Below are 22073 nucleotides of genomic sequence, written 5' to 3' on the forward strand. Positions count from 1 at the left end.
GTTTCAGTTATGTATGTGTGTCATTTGACTAAGTGATACTGGGTATATCTCAAAAAGAGTCAAGTCAGACGCCAGGGGTGTGTATATGACAGGAAGGAGAGAGAGTAAGGAAGGTTATATGAGCAGACGGCTTGTTACACGTTTGAGCTGTTTGACCTAGTTCTCCAGAGACCTTTTCTGCCCTGAAGACACTGATACAGTCTGCTCAAAGTCAGAAGAGGATCAGAGGTGCTTCAATAACACACGCAAACATGATAGAGCCTTTTTACAAGCATTAATCATTAAACGCCATTCAACGAGAAAAGCCACGTTCATTTCACTAGTGATAAAGCAATATATTAGACAGGCCAATTCAGCTGTTTGCTATTAACAGATTCATTATTGTGCTAACCTTGGAGTTAATGTATTGAGTATTTATATTTTGAGATTTCTTGTAGTTACCTAGGTGACATAAATTCTGAGAATTCAAGAATCATTTTCGACGCATTACAAAAATGTTTGAGGCCTTGAAGGTGCAGTATGTTATATTTACAACTAGTGGTTGAAATGGGTACTGTAGTCCAAATTCAAAATATTGAAGAAAGTTGTTTCCCCTGCCCCCTCCTCCTCAGACTCGACGCTGGTTGCCAGTTTGAGGACATGCAACAGGAACGAGTGCAACTGACAATGAAAGGCAACAAGCCAAGTTGATGAGTTGATTTACCCGCGTTTTAATATACCTCTGGTTCTAGAGCTTTTTAAATGGAAACCAAGGCTTTTAAGGTTGGGTAGAATCTATGATCTGTGATTCAGTTTGTTTGCTGGCTTCCATGGCTGCAATATGCTGTGTTTTCCTCCAACTGGCAACCCGTGGTATCGAAACACTATTGGGTAAATTGTCAGTGGGTGGAATCACACATTCCGACACCGAAGTTTTTCAGATCCAAACGTATTATGGTATATTTATTAAAAAAAAAATAATAATAATTCCAGGCAGCACCTTTAAAAAATGATCAATGAACCTAAGATTTAGTGGGATTGTTACATTGCAACACAGCTTCAGTCAACTGTACCGAAACTCAGTACTATATTTAATGTTAAGGCCTGAGGAAATAGTGAAATGATACTAAGTGAACTGATGTCATTTGATGAGTTTGCAAAATGCCTTTGTCGTCATCATCACCGCAGATTAAACCAAAGAGCTTTTAGCCAAAATGAGTTTTGAGTGTGAAAATGTAAAAGCATTAAGCGTTGTCATATGCTGGAACCCAAATTATGATTCATTGGATGTATTTTATGGTAAAATCTCTATTCCGATTCATGAACTGTGCCAGTAATGCTTTAGTTGATGGTGTATTTGCTCCTTGTGGTCTGCATTTACTTGTCTTATCTTCCCTCTCTTCCACTGCAGTCGAGTCATAAAAGCCCATTTCCCTGATCTCTGTCGGCCTGTTACCGCTTGATGGCTAGCTGCCATGGTAACCGACAAATTTGATGTCATTGTAAATATCTGACATTTTTATATAAGCATACACGGATAATTCACATATGAGAGCCGATAATAAGTATTCTGCTCTGAAAAGAGCTTTTCTAAAGCCATACTGATGGCTCATAACTTCATAAATTGCAGCCTCCATCTGTCTCTTGTTAGCGGGTTTGTACGTGTTGTGATGCTGAATGTAGCTGGCTGGGGAATGGCCTGATGAAAACTATCAATCCCAACAGTTTTGTAGAAGAGAAAATTGATTCAGGGAAATTTAAAAGGATAATTCACCCAAAAATAAAAAAATCAACCTGCTAGCTAAAAATATTCATCTCTACCTTAGCTTCCAAATCTAAGTTATGCTTTAAATAAGTGAAAGCACTATTTTTGTACTGATTAGAGTTGCCAGGGAGATTTTTAGATCTACTGCAGAAGGGAATATTTTCAGAATTGAAAAGAATGAATAACTATTTCAATTCTAAAGCTATTGAATCGCTTTAAAAGAAATCAGTGGTGAGTACTTTTATGGTGCCTTTTTAGTCTGTTGGGAACAGCTTGACAGACTCTGCTATAGTAAATATCTCCTTTTGTGTTGCAAGGAAGAAAAAGAATCGTACGAGTCTGACGTGGATGAATAAAGGCCCGTTCACACCAAGCACGATAACTATAAAGATAACGATAAAGATAACTATATATATGCGTCCACACCAACGACCGATGACGGTCTTTTTATTCTAAGCACGCGCGCGCCCGGATGATCCAGATCCATTTTAAATGCGCGAGACCTTTAAATTAGAATGGATTCTGATTGGCTGTCAGTGTTTTAATATTCGACAGCTGGAAAAAAATCGTTCTGAAAGTGATCCCAACGATATCGTTCCTCATATCTTTATCGTTTTAGTTGTGGTGTGAACTCTGAATTCTTTAATATGGAGAACGATTTTTAGAATTATATCTTTATCGTTATCTTTATAGTTATCGTCCTTGGTGTGAACGGGCCTTAAGGGTCAGTCCATTTCAAGTGATCCATAAATTGTAAAGTTGGATTCTTTTTTAACTGTTCTATTTTTCTTTTTAAAGGATTCACGTCTATTTATTGGTATTGCAACACAACCAGTTTTTGATTTTACTTGGTTTAACCATGGCAACTGTCTACAAATAGAATTTTTATTGGGGTTAATTTTGAGTGAACTATTGCTTCTACAGATGTTTATGGGAACCTCAGTATCTCGGTTTAGGATGGTCCTAACTCCGTGGAACAAAAACTGAAGTCCAAATGTAGTGATCAAGGGTTCACAACCTCAGTCTTTATTTTATTTATTTTTGTGGTGGGTGCCAAAGTAAGAACTGTGCGTATGAAGAAATATCTTCTGTCCACTGGACCACTTGAGATGAATTGACCTGTAAATTATGATTGAATTTTAATTTTTGGATGAACTACCCCTTTAGTTTGCCTGAATGCATTTTATGTCCTTCAGGACTATAGGGATGGCTTATTATTGCCAGCCTATTGCACAGGTTCATAAAGTGACAGGTTCATTTCCTCATTCCAAGAGTTTTATTTTCTGGCTTAATCTGATTCTTTATACTCCATTTGGTCCACAGCTTATTTCAGGCCTAAAATGCTGACCTAATCTTTACTATTATGGTAAAAAAAAAAAAAGGGGGGGAAAAAGAAGAACCATTTTCTTCATCCAAGGTCGTTATTTTTGAGAAATCTTGAACCGTTATGTTGCTTATGTTCTTTTCCAGTTTTCAGTTCTGGGCAGTGATGGACTGTGACTGAAAATAAAAACTGGCTCCTTGGCTTATTTCCTGTTCTAATAAACTATGCATCCTTTTGGTTCCTGAGACAGTTTCATGACCATGTTTTTCTGGATTTTTTTTTTTTTTTTTTTTTTTTTGTCATCTATTGGCTGGCTACAATATTTATTAAAGCTTTTTCTTACAATTTACTACTTAAGACATACGGCATCTTCAATAGATAATCAACAATGTTATACCTTTTAATTAATTGAAATGTGCAGATATTTATTTATTTATTTGCACTTTTAACTGTTTCATACGAGTGAAAACACAAGGTGCAGGCATGTTAAAACTTAATGACGCTAATAAAAAAGATAACTAAAAAAATTGTGTTCATTGAAATAAAGCTGAAAATAAATATAAATATTAGATGAAAAACTTACTAACTGAAATAAAATAAGTTGAAGTACTACAATTATTAAAACTGAAAGAGAAAATTTAAATATAAAAAAATTCTAAACTAAACCCAAAAAGCAAATTCAAAATATGAATAAATATATAAATATTAATAAAACAAATGCTAATTAAAAATATGAATACTAATAGTATATAAAAACTACTAAAACATTTTTTTCAATAACAACTAAAAGTTTAATATGAAATATATGGAACTGAATACAAGCACTTTTATGAGCACATTTTCATCGTATCCTTTTTAAAGTTATTAATTGTATTCTCTCTCTCTGTTTCCTTACAGGCGGAGAGAGGCGGTGACCTGAACACACTTGGCGTGCCGACGGTCATGCGCAGAGGTGGTTCTGAGACGTGTTTAGACCTGGATTCTGATCTGGCGGTACGGGACACCCCACGATCACGCTCTGGTCTGGACAGCCTGCAGCAGAAAGTGCTAAAAGTGAAAGAGCAGCTGCGAATCGAGCAAAACTTACAGGATGAAAACGTGGCAGAGTATCTCAAACTCATTAACAGCGCCGACAAGCAGCAGAGCGGCCGCATCAAACATGTGTTTGAGAAAAAGAACCAGAAAACGGCACACAATATTGTTCAGCTGCAGAAGAAGCTAGAGCAGTATCAACGCAAGATGAAGGAGTGTGACATCTCGAATGGGACCAAGCACACGCCCACACACTCCAAAGAAAACGAGATGCCCAAAGACAACCTCAAGGAAAGCGTGGTCATGGGAAGTGGGCGCCACATGCATTTGGACAAAGTCAGAACTGTTGGCCCAGGAGTTTCGCTGTCGCCGCCGTTCTTCTTCAGCAAGCCTCGAGAGATAGCAAACCTCATTCGCAACAAGTTTGGTAGCGCGGACAACATAGCACAGCTAAAGAGCTCCATGGAGACGGGAAGCGGGCTGCAGGCGGAAGGGGGAGCCCGAACTCTGAGCGGCAGCGCCACGCTAACCCCTAAACCCAAATACCCGAGCGATGACGAGTGCTCCACAGGGACATCGGTGTCGATTGAGAGTAATGGTCATGTGACTGGATCAGGCGCGACAGGGCAGCACAGCGGGTCTGCGAGAGGAGGAGGCCAAGGGGAAAGCAGTAGCCGGCTGGTGGAAGCCTGGGAGGAGATAAGGGAGTTGAGGGAAGCTCAGAATCTACTCGCAGACGACATTGACACTTTGAAGACCCAGTTTAAATGTGAATTTGAGAATATTACACAAACACTACAAGAGGAGCGGTTCAGGTTAATAGTCTTTCATACTCTATTTTCTAATGCAAACACAACTGTGATGTGTTAATATAGTATTAATAGGGATACACAATACATCTGTAGCATATCGGTTAGTGGCAAATATCGGTAATGTTCGACAATGGATATTTAGTATGCTCATTTATCATATTTTTTTTATTAGATTTTTTTTTTTTTTCTTCACCGTCATCTCACTTAAAGTTCTTCTTTAAAAACACTATAATTTGAAAGTATTGTTAAATGTAATATTTCACAAATCTCAAAATGTATATTCATGTTGTTCTTCTATAAGGTGTGAGCGATTGGAAGATCAACTGAATGACCTCACTGAGCTTCATCAGAATGAGACTGCAAATCTCAAACAGGAACTAGCAAGCATTGAGGAAAAAATGGCCTATCAGGCCTATGAACGAGCCAGAGATATACAGGTATATACAGACACACACATGCAATGACACATCTACTATCCTAAAGTTTTGGAATAAAACTTTTAGCGTTTTCTACACTGCAGGTCCAACGTTAACCCCTGATACTTCAGTTTTGATGTGAATGCTTAGTGTACGCAAGCAGAAAGTATACTTCATTCGATAGTGTGCGCAGCTGACACTTGAGCCCTAGAAAGTTTTATCTTTATCCGGTGTCTGTGCTATTTCTCTCCAAAAGTCATGAGAGATAAAGATGTTTTTGTAGTATTTATAACTAGTTGCGGGTATCTCTATCAGTAGCCGCTTTCCGACCGGAGGAACTTTTTCACAGTTCCTAGAACTATTGGCTATAGTACCCGGATGTCGGCGTGTTCGCACCGCAGGAACTAGGAACGATTTTAGTTCTAGGAACTCCATTTGTAGGAACTAATTTAGGTCCTCCTTCAGAGCAGGGTCTAAACCAGCACTATAGGAACTATCCGTGACGTTAGTGTACGCTGATTGACCGAACGCACGCGGAACACCAGCACCCGCCATTTTTAAAACGGCTAGAATGTAAACACATTATAGCCTATATATTTACTCCATAAACTAACTATACAAACATGGAAAACAGTGATAGATGGGTCTCTAAACCTTAAATGCTGAAGAGAAAATCCAACGCAACTTTGAGGGGACCAAGCCAAACATGATTAATGTAGGCTAATAACCTTTTTTCATATACTGTCTACTTTCTATAACAGTTCTATCTAATAAGATATTAAACAGTACTGTTAGACAGATCGCTAACTAATAAACACAGAGAATGCGAGCATTGTTTGCTCTGGCGTTCTCAGCGCCGCCAAAATAAAGGTCCGTCGCGCCGTCAAAATAAAAGTCACCGTGCTCTCGTCACTCCCTTACCCCTCCTACCAGTTCCTATGGCCACTTGGCCAGTGCGAACGCAAACAGCAAAACCGAGTTTGGGGGAGAGTAGTTCTTAGAACTGTTTAGAAGTGGACAGTTCCTAGAACTAAGTTCCTAGAACTACTTGGTCGGAAAGCGGCTAGTGTTGCCACACTGTGGACCAACCAATATGTGCAAAAAAATAAAATAAAAAAGGGCTGCACGCTGACAATGCTGATGATAAAATTACACACACCCTCTCTAGGGTGACCCAGTCCAGAAATTGGGAGCTTTGTTCTACTTCCCGCAAGACGTTAGCAGCATTTTCAATAATGTTTTACGGGACATGCATGGCTGTCCCGCAAAATCACATCTACATTCCTTCAACAGAGCAATAACTTGGTGGTCACCCTAACCCTCGCATATGTGTAAAAACCACAGTATACATTGGGCTTTACTGTAACGCACATCACTTTTAAGCGAGAGGCTATTTCTGTGCCTCTCGTTGTACTAAACGAAATTTCAAACAGGTTTCTCAAACAGTCCCTTTGACTATACAGATAATCCCGTCCGAAACTCACGTCATTGATTGAGGCAATGTCAAGCTGGGCTGCGTTTTTCGTACAACAAAGTAACTTGCTGCCACCTACAGTACTACCGTAGTATGTGATGCATCATTGGAGAAATTATCTAGCTAGTCTAGATAGAAACTGTAGTGGCTTAGTTGCATATCGGTCGTTCAAACCAACAATATAGAACATCATGCAGGTGGTGGGGTAATAACTTCACTTAATTAATATAATATACATACACTGCTTGGTAAATGCTTAAGAGTCAATGATTGGATCATTATTGCAGTGATTATTATTATGTAGGCTATTATGTTTCTAGCATGTTATATGTTTGCATCAGTTCTTCTAACCCTAATTGATGAAATACAAGATCTTTACCAAAAATGGATGCACCTCTTGATGGAAATAAATGTTGTGATGTTATTTTTGGTCAAGATCTTGTATTGGCAATGCAAGAGTGTCTCTTCCAGGACATCCCAAAGACTTTCAATGCATTTAAGGTCTGGACTCATGAGTGAATTCATGTGTGAAAATGATTCTTCATGCTCCCTCCCAATCATTCTTTCACAATTTGAGCCTGATGCATCTTGGCTTTGTCATCCTAGAATATGGCCATGATGTGTCTTCCTACATGAAAAGCTACACACTTCATTAATTAGGGTTAGAAGAACTGTTGCCAAACATATAACATGCTAGAAACATAATAATCACTGCAATAACGATCCAATCATAGATTCTTAAGCATTTCCCTATTTAAATCCAACACCAACTTTTTTTTGGCTGTGCAGTGTATATATAGTGAGAGAGATAATGAAATGTATAGATTGTACAGCATGTTAGCATGAGAAACAAGAATCTGTTTCTAATCACAAATCAAGAGCTGTAGTTCAAACCATACGACTTTGTGTTTTTGTTGGCAAACTTTCATTGGAACTATGGTTTTGGGAAACACTGAATCATTGACCTATGTTGATAATAATGGAACGACAACCATAGCACACCAGGTCAGGATGCTGATGATCGCAAAGTGTGATTTATTGATTTTGGTTTAATAAACTAGAAGTTAATCTTGAGCACTTACCTTTTAAACATAATTTGGCCATTTAGTTTATAGATTTTTCCTTCAACAAAAGATTCCAAAAGAAGCCAGAGCATCAAGCTCATCAAAACAGACTTTAAGTGCAGCGACAGCAATTTCCATCCCCTGCTTAAAGTGCTCTATAATCGCTCCAGTTTTCCAGCTGCTGTTTTATTAAATATCAGCAATCTTGGAACGCTACTTAGCCAATCAGATTTGACAACTGGAATTGTTGCATCTCTTTCCCTCTCTGCAGGATGCTTTAGAAGTTTGTCAGACGCGAGTGAGTAAGTTGGAGTTACAGCAACAGCAGCAGCAGGTCTTGCAGTTGGAAGGTGCCGACGCCAAAGTGCTGCTGGGAAAATGCATTAACATCATGCTGGCCATCGTCACTGTGATCTTGGTGTGCGTCTCCACGGCTGCTAAGTTTTCCGCTCCGCTAATGAGAAGTCGCCTACATGTGTTCGGGACTTTCGTATGCGTTTGTCTACTGGTGTATGGCTGGAGCAACTGGGAGCACTTGCAGTGCGCAATAGAACGAATGCTACTGCCTAGATGAGGGACGTAAAACACGCGTGTTGTATGCCTGTTCAGTGGCGTTCGCGTCAGATAAAGTACTCCTCCAGGGATCTTCCCTTCACAATGTGACTCTTAAGACAATGGCTTTAACATACACTTTTGGTCCATTTTGTGGTTGTGTGTAAGTGAACGAGATAGTATTCATGATGTACTGTAGCAGAAACGGGTCCATCTCTGTGACTGTATTGTTATACTTTCGAATAACATGTTTCCATTCGTCAGCTGTGTCTTAAAAGTCAAGGTTTACCACCTTTTTTACACATTTTATGTGCTTTCTTAGATGGCGATGGCATGTTTGTGCTCACAAAAACAAATCTGGGTCATATTTCATCCCACAATCAATCATAAGAAATATACACACAAAAAAAAATTACATAAAGAAAATTAAGACTATTTAGGGACCAAATATTCTTTAATTTTTTTTTTGCACTGACTGTCATAATTATGTTTTTATGGGTGTTTTACTTCTGAGTACTTGTCATTATTCTTGATTTTCATTAGGTTCTTATTACTGTGAAGAATGTGATCCTGGAAACAATTTACAGTAATTTTAATATAGGAAAATGTTTTTCATTTTAATAAGGAGAATGAGATTTTATTGCAGTAATGAGATTTTTGGAGAAATGTGATCAATTATAAATAATGTTAGAATGCAGAGGATGTAATTGTCTAAAAGGGCTTGATTTTCTTTATGCAAAAATGTTTATTTTGGAATTTAGGGTGAAATACAAACCAGACATGTTTTGGTAACACTTTATTTTACAGGGTCATTGTTAACTACATTACATATACTTACCATAGTCATAATTACATGCAACTAACCCTCAACCAAAACCTAATCCTACCCTATAGTAAGTACATGTAGTTGCTTAATATTATTCAGTACTTAATATATGATCACACTAACAATGACACCTTAAAATAAAGTGTAACCCATGTTTTTGACATGCTTTGTGAGTTTCATTCGTTTACTAAGATTACGTTTTCTAGCATTATTTGTACTAATGAAATGGCCTGAAGTTCTTTTCACCGACACTTTAAACAGTTAAAAAGTTTGAGAATCTGTTTTTTTTTAATTATTATTATTCTTTAGTCTGATCAGCGGTGCTCTGTACTGACCACAAAAGATGGAAACAAACTCTTTCTTTTTGTTTGCTAATAGAAATGCCTTAGGGGTTATAGAACAACAGAAGGAAACAAATGTCTCTGTTAAGTTTATGTAACGCATTCTGAACTGTTCTTTGTGGAAGTTAGAATTACTATTTTTATATATTTTTAAGTAGCTTTGTTTAATGTAAGCTTTAATGATTCCCACAATGCAAACTGATTTAAGCATTACTACAACTGTTCCTTTTGAGTGTGCGTGTGCCTGCCTGTGGTTTTGACTGAAAATTATACAAGCCACAACATCTGAATTTACCCATGAACCTGAACTAAGATGTGGTGTAAAATTTGAGTTTTAGAGGCCTTTTTTTCTTTAAGCATGGGAAAAGTGATTTTATTTGTTGTATACATGCTTCAGTGTCCATCCGGTAGGAAACTGGTCTGGTTTTAATTTAAATATGGTCAAAACCTAAAAATAAATCGCCTCAGTTTCTCTATTTTATGATTCTTTCTTTATTCAACTCTCATTTGGTGGAACCATTTATTGTGAACTAGGAAACAATTTCTTGTGAAAATGTAAGTTAGCTATGTTCGTTTCTTTTATACATCCCTACCTGTGCTGTTTGATATTAGTTACCTGAAAGATAATCCTTCGCGAGACTTCAAGGCTTGAATGCTTTCATTATTTTCAAAGGTCACCGATGACGCTTGTGCTTCACTTTCAGATGGTTGTCGCCCTCTTGTGGTTCATGAAGGAAACGGAGCACGATGGATGCACTCCGGTATGAAACTATGGAAAAAAGCTTCAATTACCATATCGTCGGACTCCGTATCAGTAAAATAATAAACTAAGCGGAATGACAATCCCACTCCATTATATTTAACAAGAGTCCCGGCTAAAAATACGACAACTATACTTTACGTTTTGTGTAGATAGACCGCTGAAAACGGTTAAAAAACTACTAAGTTATTATAAGTTACCTGTTAGCTAGTAGAATAGCGTCGCTGCTTATAGTTAGCTAACGTTACTCCAAAACTGGTTAAACGATTAGCTAATTAGAATTAGCTATTCGCACTCCTGTTTTCTTGACTTTTTAGGGTTGGTTGTCATTGCGTTTGTCATAAACGTGCTTTTCTCCGTCTCCATGTTAGCTTCTATCAGAAACATCAACATGATTGAATGACGACGATGTCATCATCATCATCGATAAAACCGACCGTTAGAGAAGATTGCGTCACCACCTAATTTATGCAGTTGAATCCAGCTTATTTTCTAATATCATTAACTTGAAATTGTTTTTGTATTATTAAATAACTAATATATATTTATTGTCCATAGGTATTATTATTATTATTATTATTATTTAAAATTAATGGGAAAACGGGCATTCTTTGATAATTGAATTTTTTTTTTCTTGTTATATTATTTATAATTAATTGATTGAGGAATACGAAAAAGGTTGAGGTCTAACTTAAAAAAAATGATTAGGAGGAGGGTATGAATGACGTCCCGGGTCACTAAAGACCAGAGGTATGCGTTTAAGGGTTTTAAATGGTGAGCAAACAATCAGTTCTCATAAGCAATGTGTTGGGTGCAGGAGAAATGGGCAGGAAAAAAAGATCTGAGGGCAACTTGTACAGAGTATCTCTGAAACGGCAAGGCTTGTTGTGTGTTGCTCTCGGACAGCAGTGGTGAGAATTTGGAGAACTGGTCCGAGGAGGGACAAACCTCAAGCCGGTGACAGGATGTTGGGCGCTCAAGGCTCATCGATGCACGGAGGTAACGAAGACTATCCCGTCTGGTCCGAGACAACATAAGGTCTACTGTGGCACAAGTCACACAAAATTGTAATGATAGTTATAGGAGAAATTTGTCACAATAAACAGTGGATCGCACTCTGATGCGTATGGGGCTGTGTGGCCACAGACCATTCAGAGTGCCTAAGATGACCCCAGTCCACTGTCCATTTAAGCCGTGGAAGAAGGTCGCCTGATCCGATGAGTCCAGTTTTCTTGTACATCATGTGGACGGCTGTGGACGTGTGAGCCATTTACCTGGGGAAGCGATGGCACCAAGATTCACTGTGGGACGATGACAAGCCGGTGGAGGGAGTGTAATGCTCTGCTGGGAAACCCTGGGTCTGGCCATTCATGTCAACTTCAATTTGAAATGTGCTACCTCAATTCAATTCACATTTATTTGTATAGCTATCTACCTAAATATTGTTGCAGACCAGGTACAGACCAACAGTGTCCCCTTTCAGCAGGATAATGCACCCTGCCACAGAGCACACATTGTTCAATGGTTTGATGAACGTGATGAAGAGTTCAAGGTGTAGCCCCCTGGCCTCCAAATCCAATCCAATTGAGCATCTGTGGGATGTGCTGGACCAACAAGTTTGATCCACCGCGGTTCCACCTCACAACCTGCAGGACTTGAAGGATCTGCTGCTAAAGTCTTGGTGCCAGATACCACACACACCTTCAGGGGTCTTGTATAGAGTTCATGCATTGGCGGGTCGGCGCTGTTTTGCACGTTGAGGACCAACAGCATGTTAGGTAGGTGGTCATAATCTTTTTAACTCTATATAATGTATATTAGTTCTTTTATCATATTGCCATTTCCAGTTTTATGAAATGAAAACAGTGGTTTATTGCTTAGCGATCAGATAATTTGATGGCATTTTCATTTTGACATGTCTCTGTCAGGGAATTCCAGACATGGAGACAGGGAGTTAGTTCAACCCAAACAGGTATTTATTGACAGACGATATGCACAGTTAATGAGAAATGAAGCAGTCAGAATAATGAGGAGCAGATGAATACTGAATAATCAAGTCTTTTTTCTTTTTAACAGAGGACTGGTGGTGACTGGAGCGTGAAGAGAGCACACACCTCTTGCTTGGCAGGTGTAGGGTGACAGTGACATGATGTTAATGCCAAGTATGGTAACCCATACTCAGAATTTGTCCTCTGCATTTAACCCATCCAAGTTAGTGCACACACATTAGGAGTAGTGCAAAACTTGACGCACCATTGTGACGCCCGGGGAGCGATTGGGGGTAAGGTGCCTTGCTCATGTGTGAATCGAAACAGCAAACTTTGGGTTACCAGTCGGACTCGCTAACCATTGTCCCACGACTGCCCCTGCCTCTCTCACAGACTGCCCACGACTGGGTGTAGGGTGAGTAGACAGGTAAGTATAATCTTCCAAAAAATTGCTTACAGGAGATCGCTGGAGAATTACAAGGAGACTTCACAGATAATAGTGTGTAATCCGTATTGGAAACCAGACAAAAAGTGACAGTGAGGTGTGTGCTTTTATCCTGGTGCAGATTGGAGTGCGGGTGATGGCTGAGCGAGTGCAGGTGAGGGACAGGAGGGATGCTGGGAAATGTAGTTTCTGACTAGATGACTGGACTGTTGAAGATGGGCAGATGGAAAGCATACGTGACAGTCGACCTATCGTCGACAGTTGAAATCCAACCCGATTTGCTGTCCACAATGGAGGAGCTTCCTCTCGTTTCAGAGGAATGTTTGTTGAGATAGCTGTATTATTATTGCACACTGCAGGATTTCCAGTATCATATATATAGGGCATAATAAACTGGGTAAACTTTTTTCATAGTTCAGAAAGGGCATAATATATTAAGTGGTCTTAGTAAAATCTTATATTGCTTTTCATTTGTAATTTCTTAAATGAATTGCATTCGTGCAGTTAGTAACTTATTTTAGACAATACAAAAATGCATTTACATGGTTTTCGACTGATTATAATATGAGCTTTCTTGGTCGTTAAGCGCAAGTGCTGTAGATGGTGACTTTCTGACTGAGTTCTTGCAGAACATCTCTGGCCTCATTCTCCAGCCCATCCAGTTCCTGAGCTTTCTCCACCAGAGTGTGCTGGTTTATCACAAATGATCTCTCCAGCTCTGGAAGAGATAAAGAGAAAGAAAAGTCAGGAATCATAGGTAAATCTATAATTTCATATTCGAGCACTGTTACCTCTTAGTCTCTGTAGTTTGCTGGTGGCATCTATTAATAGATCTTTTGCTTCCTGTCGTAGTTCCTCGGCCTTCTGACGTGCATCAATCACACCTGCTGCGTTTGGATCTATCAGACCGCTGACCAGCTGGTACTTAGGTTGCAGTGAGTCAATCTCCTAAAACACACAAATATACACAAGCACGCTTATTTCAAAGTGTCTAAGAGTGAATGATGTATAAGAGTGTCCCCAATTTAAATACATAAAAAAAATCAAAGGAAGTAGCCAAAGGAAGTAGCCAAAGGTTTTGAAAAGACCTATGTTGTCTATATTTCTATAGCTATAATCATATGCTATATTCAAAAAAGTAACAGTTTAATGCCTGTGGTTAATGATTGTGGTGTAACCATCAAGTAAAAAGTATATTTTTATAAAAAAAATATATTATATAATATACTTTAATGTTAGATGCGATTAATCGATTTGACAGCACTAATCTTAATGTTTTCTTTTAGGTAAAAAGTCTTTCACAAATATCATGAATAGTTAATTAATATTTCATAATTCATTAAAGTTTTGGGAGAGTTATACTACATGATATCTATATAACCTCTACTAACCTTGCCTTTTATTTTGGTTGGTGACCACAGTATTTTCAATTTTACATATATATATATATATATATATATAATAGAAGATTACGCAGTTATATAATTGAAGATTATAAGATATTATCTTCATTATAATATTAGGACAGTTGTATCAACCATACATTTTTGACTTTATGCCCCCCATCCCCGAAATAAACAAAAAAACAAAATTAAAAACATGTTGAACATAGAAGAGGTGCACAGTCATCGTATGTGTAAATTTCCTTTAAAAGTATTTTTGAATAAATGACCAGAACATCACAGTCAAAAGACAGTTACCCGTTCAGTGAGCTCAATTTCCGCTGTGATGTCGTCAGTTTGTCTCTGAGTTTGATCTGCACCGCTGGACGTTTCTTCAATTTTCTGTTGGAGTTCGTCGACCTCTCTCTCGAGATCCAAAAGTTTTCCTGTGCCGCTACTCAGTTTGAACTCCGTCGCTTCAGTTTTTGATTGTACCTGTATAGACACAAAGAGTTCATTAAAAAGAATCAATAAGGATTTTTAAAAGATATGTATACTCACAGTGGCGATTTGTTCTTTTGTTTGGGTCATGTCACTCTCGGCCTCTTTCAGTTTTCCGCTGGCAGCAGTCTTAGCGCGCTCAGTATCCTCCTGAGTTTCCTTCACCTCATCAGTGGCCTGTTTCAGTGCTGTAGCTCTCTCACTGTCATACACACACAGCATAATATATGTAATAAAGGATCCTATTTTTATGGTTATTACTTCAACTATGGGCCTTTTTTATTGCATGGATTGATTTTATTACAGTACGGTGACACATTTGAACTTTTTTTTTTTATTTTTTTACCTTACCACCATGTATTTTTCTACTTTTCAAATGCCTTTTAAGCTGAGATTTAAATATTTTGGCCATGCCTCAGACCTTTGTTTTTAAACCTATGATATTATATACACAAAGAGTGCAATATGACCATTTTAATATTACTATGTGAAAATCATTTACATAATGACTGTTCCTTAGTTGTGGCGCCACAACCAACAATTTTGCAATTACAATCAGTGTACTTGGTTATCAACTAGACAGTGCCAATGAAGCGCAAGCTTGAGATGGAAAAATGAGACATATGCTGTGAGAAAACAGAAAAATCACTATTTTCACAATATTTGTGCGTTATCTGCAATAAAAGCTGTAATTTTTATATATATACAGTATATATACACACATACATAATTTTAGTTAAATTTTATTTTATTTTATTTGATTAAAATTCTAAAAAAAAGTTTCAAATAAAGATGTACTACATTAAACTGACATCTACGAAGCCTCGCACATGATATGCGGACAAAAAAATATATCGTGGCTATGAATTAAGAATTTGTTCTCTTGTTTTAATAAATCATGGACAGTTTTATTCAACTAAGTCAAAAAGGTTGAGAACCTGCTTTATATCCACTGTTGGACATTGTTAGTGGGCAAACTAAATCTTTCTAAAGTTTGCCAAGTTACTCACTTGGCAGCCTGTGCTTGTTGCAGGAGTCTCTCTGCAATGAGGGCCTTGTCTGCCGTCTGGGTCAGAATATCATCCACACTGGTCAGCCTGGCCACATGTTGGCTGATCTCTGTGGTCATGTTCTTTAGAGCTCCAGGTGACACTGGCAAACTCAATCTCATCACCTCATCAGCAACTTCCTCTATACGCTTCGGATCAGTTTCGTCTACAGACAATCACATTCAAGTTTCTAGCCTCAAAATTTAGACTTCCACTGTATTTGAGACACTGCATAATAATAAATGTATATATGATATACCATGCTCCTATATCTAATAAGCAATGGTACGGAACAAAAAGACAAACCGGGTGGATATAAACTAAAAAGTTGTTATAGTTCTGACAAATGTAATAGGACATTTCATGCAGATCTATGTATATACAAGTGTTTTGTATTGTTAGTATTCTAAACACATCTAATGTGTGAGTGTTTACTATATGTAACATTTCATACTTGTGAGGAAGTCTCGTATTTGCTGAATGAGGTCTCTGAGCTCATCATTGGTCTGTTCCACTCGTGCTTTGCTCTGATTGGCTCTCAGTAATACACCCTGAGCGCTGAGTTTAGCCTCGTCTGCACGTCCTCGAGCATCTGACACCTACCAGACAACACGCATGTAAGTATATCTTTTTTTAAAGATTTTTTTATGTTAAAAAAACAAACTCACCAAGACTGCATTAAATTGATTAAAAATACAGTAAAAACACAAATATTGCTAAATAAATATTATATTTGAATATAGCTGTTTTCTATTTGAATATATTTAACCATTTTACTCCTGTGAAGCAAAGCTGAATTTTCAGCATCATTAACTCCAGTCTTCAGTGTCACATGATCCTTCAGAAATCATTCTGATATGATTATTTGCTGCCCAAGAAACATTTCTTACTATAATCAATGTTGAAAACAGCTGGTGAAAACCAAGATATATTTATTTCAGGATTATTTTATGAATAAAAGGTTCTAAAGAACAGCATTTATTTGAAACAGATTTTTTTGCAATGATGTAAAAGCCTTTATTGTCACTCTTGATCAATTTAATATGTCTTTGCTGAATTAAAATACAAATTTCTTGCAAATAAAAATTCTTACTGACCCCAAACTTTTGAATGATAATGTGTAGGCTTCATGAATTTAAATAAATGAGTAAGTTATGATAATTAATATTGTTGTGAATACCTACCATCTTGTTTAGCTTGTCCACCTCTCTTAAAGCGTGCAGGACCTCTTGGTCTAAGTTTTTGGCTTTCTTCAAGGCCTCTTGAGATTGGGTCACAATAGTCTTGCATCCTTCTCCACCACACTGGGTCACGCCATCCTCGCTCACACAGCCTAGACCACCACAGTCACCGCAACCATCAAGACCTGACACCCCTCCGCACACCTACACACACATTTACACATCTGATATTATAACCCAGGAGAATATAGCTTTAATACATTAAAATAATGAGCACATTGTTTGGATTTTGTCTAATATTTCTCAGGCTGTGTTTAAGAGAACCACTGGCTAAAAGGGATACTTCACCGATTAGCATTAAGCTTTGTATCAGTAGAAACCCGGTAGTATTTTCGAATGACCGTGCTTCCCTCCCTCATGTCCCCCTGAGACGAGAGATTTCTGTATTGTGTGTCTGAAAACCTCAGATGACGCACAAATCGTCATTTTGCGTCATTGGAGGCTTTTTTGTCCAGAGGCTTAGAGACTACAGCCAGTAGTAGGAGCTCGTTCCGTATGTTTTCAACCCGCCCATAGGGGGATCTCACGATAAAATGGCGTATTTTCAGTTTTGACTAGTAGCCTAGTTGTATCATTTCTTCCGATACTGCCCTCTGTAGCCGGTAGGCGTGGCTTGGGAGTGGCCTCGTAGGCCAGCGAAGCAAGTGCATTCTGGGAGTTGTTGTCTTTCATCCACATGAGCCAAAAATACATTTTCTGGCTTTTCTCACTCTAGAAGGCACCAACTTCTAAAATAATTTAACATTTCTACTACATAAATGACCCAATTTAAATACACATTCATCTTTCCAGTGGTGAAATATCATTTTAACTAACTGATTAGCCATTCAAATAACCAACTGACTACTCATTTTTTAAAAACGTCATTTATTTACCTGACGGCTTAATCGTGAAAGGTCTGTGGAGTCCAGTTCAGATCCGATTTTGTCCAGCCTCTGTATATGCAGCTGATGTTTGAGGTTAAACTCTGTCTCTGTGGCATCTAGCTTGGCTTCTGCAGCTTTCCTCAGCCAGGCAGACTCATTGACCGTACTTCTCGAGTCAGAGACGGCTCGATTGACAAGAAGCTCCGCCCCGCCAGATTCCCTGTAATACTCTCTGATGCTGTCAGCCGCACCTACGGGAGATGATCAACACACACTTCTGACACACCATGCGTGTGTTGAATTTAAACCAGTATGTTTGTGTGCTCGACTCACCTCTGGCGTCTGAATTTTTAATGTTCAGAACCCGCCGCTGTTTGTCAGAGAAGATCTCTTGTAGGTTTTGGGCCTCTTTGGTCAGACTTTCCAGGTTCTCCACGGCCTCCTGATGGTCAGCAGATACTTTCTCCAGATCTGTTTCAGATTGGTCCATAGACTTTCTCAGAACTGATGCTGTCTCACTAAGATCAGGAGAAAGAAATCCAAGTGTATTAAAGTAAACAGTGTGAAAAAGAACTTAGCATTCACACTGTCCCTGGTCTTGAAAGAAGTTTGTGACTGGGACTTCCATTCACACTGTTGTTTTGTTGTTGTTGTTGTTGTTGTTGTTGTTGTTGTTGGAATGAATATGAATGGTGTGTTAATTTTAAGTATATGCAGCTTTATATGTATTTTTAAAACCAACTAGTTGGTGGGATGTCTGATTGGTTTTGGGTTTACCTAACCCCAATCTTGGTAGGTGTTTACATAAGATACATTATTGCATTCTTGCTAGAAGAAGTGTTAAAAAAGTGGATTTCAAGACAATTTTTTTTAAAATGTCAGACATGCAGGCTAATTATGAAAAATGTAGCAATAAATAATAATTAATTAAAATATGAATTAAATAAATAAAATATTGATTAAATAAATTATATATATATAACTGTTGCTAATAATACAATTAATATTAGAATAATATTCTTTAATGATATTTTTGTTGTAATTTCTTCACACTGTCACAGCACTACAAGGTGGTCCAGGTTAAACCCTCAAGCCTTCATTTTTGGCAAAAAATATTTGTATCTGACAATATTTTTTAATAATGTTGTATATGTGACTGGCTTTTATGATGCTGTCACCATAAATACTTTCACTGTATGGAAAAGAGCAGCGTGAACATTCAACAAAACAACTCCTTTACAGAGATGCATATAGAGCGCAACAGTGGCCCAATTTTTCCAGTGAAGTTAGTATCAGAAGCTTTTTTTCCCATAAAGATTTTAAAACTGTCTTTAATGTTATAAAAAAATCTATTTCCTTATGGAGAAAAAGAATGTGATTTTTACTTCTGGAACTACTTCAGAGAAGAAAGAAAATCATATGCGTTTGGAATGACATGAGGATGAATAAATTCACTTTAAAAGAGAGTAGAGAGTATATAAAAAGGAAAACAATGGAGTGATATGCATGTGGATATGTTATACATACTTAGCTTGCTGCAGCATCCTCTGTGTGTTTGTGAGAGTTTGTTGAACCTTGTCATCTTCCAGTATCTCTCTGAGCTGTCTGGTTTCATCCTCCAGACTCGTTATGATGTCTTTATAGGGCGTGGCCATGCCCGTCTCTTTCATATCCTCTACTGTGTTCACCAGCCTCTGTGTGTGATTGGTCAGCTCTCCCACATTTACATCCCATTCGTGAAAACACTGATGACACGCCTCGCAATCAGGAAAGGTCCCCACGTAGCCACGCCCACACGAGTCACACCTTCGCCCGGCCATGCCCTCTACGCACACACACTCGCCAGACATCTTATTACACTGTTGAGTGGCAATGCCTCGTGGGTCACAGTCGCATGCTGGAACACAAACATGCACAATTGATTTAAAAAATTAAATGGTGCCAAAATTCTTCATATGATTTAATATCTTGGATGTGGGTGCTGGAAGGGACAGTGAATTCTTGTATGCGTGTGTGTGTGTGCTGGAATGTGTGAGAAAACATCTGTTTATTGCCACGCATCATATACTTGGTGGAAAAAGCCAGCTTATACATTCAAGAAATATATATTTTAATAATTAAATTGGAAACTGATATTTTTTTTTTAATTTATAATTATATTTTGAAATTGTGTACAGTAATGCAAATCTGATAAGAGTTGTCTCTGAGAATAAACTCATTAGTAAATGTGTTTAAGACAATAATGTCACAATGCAAAAACAATCTTAATGGATCTAAAATGACTTTTATTTTCTTATATGCAGAATATAATTTTATATTCTCTTCCTGCTTGGTATTTGGATGAAATGTGACCTTGTGTTTAGTTCATAAGAGTTGTGTTCAGATGATTCCTTTGGAACATCATGGCAAGTTTAAAGCTTGGATTTTTTTTTCTTTTTGGGATGATTAGAGCTTGTTTATCTCTATACTGGAATCTTCTTGGCTCTTGACCTCGAAACATAAACATTACATTTTAGGTGTATTTCAGGTTTCGTCTAAACTGTCCCTCTGCCAAAAGAACACAGATTAAGGTGTTTATTTGACCGAATTGAAGATTGTGCATGTAAACAAAGTTTTTATTCCCAAACTCAAATTCACTTGAAGCATATGATGTTTCACATGAGTGCATAAGCACCAGAAAGATAAAAAGCAGGGAAAAAGATAAAGAGAGATAGTGTTTGTTTGGTTGTAGTTCAACAAGAACAATCACACACACTTATGCTTAAAGTAACAGCAGACCCCTATTCAAATAAACTCTGGGTCTCTGAAGAATATCAGAGAGAATTGCATAAATCACACTGACAGAAATATACACTTTTGTATATACTTTCCAACCAGTTTCCAAACTTTCCGGGAGTTTATTTATGCTGTGTGCGAGAGTTTGTTTGTAGCAGCCGAATCTCACAAGGGAAACTTTTGTCAGCATACCACAGAAACATTGTCTGGTAACATTTTAACCTTGTATCGGAGGATTTCATCCGAGTCTTTGGATGCTATCATGTATATGAGTAAAGCAGATGGAGGAATAAGGAATACATTAAATAGAACTAAATCACAAGAAAATCATCTGCGGGCCAAGATATCAGGGATTTCTCTGAAATAAGATCAGAGCATAAAGACTTTCTGGAATATTCCAAAATAAGGTAAAAGCGTTAGCTGAGTAGAGGTGCAAATCAGCATTGGTAGAGTTTTTTTTATACAGATATCAGGTATAGATTGGATCTTGATTCTGCTCTTCATGTGCCATTTTTTGTTACATTTATTAATTGGTTAAATCTGGTCTGACATCTTCACTTCAAACAATTTGTGAATAAATCAGCATTTCCATTTACTTTTAGAAACTGTATCTTAAAAAAAAAAAATATATATATATATATATATATATATATATATATGTATATATAAATATATAGTTATACTGAAATTTTATTTATTTCTATATTATATTTTTTACATTTTTTATTTTATTTCAAAATTAGAATAATTTAAAAAGTTGTCACTGAGGTTGACTACAAGGTTGAGGTTGACTACAAAACCTCAAAAGTAAAACATCTAAACACAGAAATAACCGCAATATAATATCACAAAGCAAAAAATCTATAATGCACAACTTTCCAGTATAATGCACTTGTTTCCATTTAATGTGTTCAAGGAAACATTTCCTGAGAAACAGAATGAAACTAGAAATGAAAAGGAAAGTTGTAGCTCTTATTAGGGATTTTATTTTTCCATATTTTGGGATATTTATTTTCATCTAGGTTTTTCACTTTTGTGCATTGTTCTGTTAAAATATGTTGAAGAAAACTCTGCTATTTAGAACGTACACGTGCGCCACGAAATTGAGGATGAAAATGTGACAGCAATATGGTGTCGGCCCAGATCCGGCCCACATCTGGTACACGTGGAATCCAAAAGTACCAGATGTGGGCCAGATCTGGGCCGACACTATGTTGCTGTCTGGGAAGTGTTAGTGCAGCAGTATTCGGACTCCACTCACATGACCCACGGCGTGGGCCAGTTTCGATGATGCAGTGCAGACTCACCGTGGCACTGGACCTCAGGATTTCCCCAGAACAGTTCCCTGCACTCCTCACATGTCCTGCCTCCAAAACCTGCCTTACAGGAACACTGACCTGACACCTGAGACAAGTGGATAATTAAACTTGATTTATGACTGATTTTGTCATGAACTTGGTGTGATAAATGTAGGTGTTTGT

The 22073-nt window shown here is 37.7% G+C and overlaps 2 protein-coding genes across 3 annotated transcripts in view; one reads left to right on the forward strand and one right to left on the reverse strand.

Moving 5' to 3' along the window:
* tmcc3 (transmembrane and coiled-coil domain family 3) overlaps positions 1 to 9733 on the forward strand; it is a 17648-nt gene extending 7915 nt beyond the window's left edge. For both annotated transcript variants that reach the window (XM_079868242.1, XM_079868241.1), the window contains exons 3-5: positions 3966 to 4915; positions 5214 to 5349; positions 8138 to 9733. In XM_079868242.1, the coding sequence (XP_079724368.1) occupies positions 3966 to 4915; positions 5214 to 5349; positions 8138 to 8440 (1389 nt within the window). In that variant the 3' untranslated portion in view covers positions 8441 to 9733. The remainder of the gene's footprint in view (positions 1 to 3965; positions 4916 to 5213; positions 5350 to 8137) is intronic.
* Positions 9734 to 13032: 3299 nt separating this feature from the next.
* lamb1b (laminin, beta 1b) overlaps positions 13033 to 22073 on the reverse strand; it is a 30048-nt gene continuing 21007 nt past the window's right edge. The window contains exons 23-33 of the mRNA XM_079868662.1: positions 21900 to 21996; positions 19345 to 19714; positions 18151 to 18335; positions 17827 to 18068; positions 16895 to 17095; positions 16165 to 16309; positions 15672 to 15876; positions 14722 to 14863; positions 14479 to 14655; positions 13570 to 13726; positions 13033 to 13496 (exon numbers count right to left, since the gene is read on the reverse strand). Coding sequence (XP_079724788.1) covers positions 13360 to 13496; positions 13570 to 13726; positions 14479 to 14655; positions 14722 to 14863; positions 15672 to 15876; positions 16165 to 16309; positions 16895 to 17095; positions 17827 to 18068; positions 18151 to 18335; positions 19345 to 19714; positions 21900 to 21996 — 2058 coding nt within the window. The 3' untranslated portion in view covers positions 13033 to 13359. The remainder of the gene's footprint in view (positions 13497 to 13569; positions 13727 to 14478; positions 14656 to 14721; positions 14864 to 15671; positions 15877 to 16164; positions 16310 to 16894; positions 17096 to 17826; positions 18069 to 18150; positions 18336 to 19344; positions 19715 to 21899; positions 21997 to 22073) is intronic.

This window comes from Squalius cephalus (assembly GCF_949319135.1).
Source record: "Squalius cephalus genome assembly, chromosome: 4".
NCBI lineage: Eukaryota > Metazoa > Chordata > Actinopteri > Cypriniformes > Leuciscidae > Squalius > Squalius cephalus.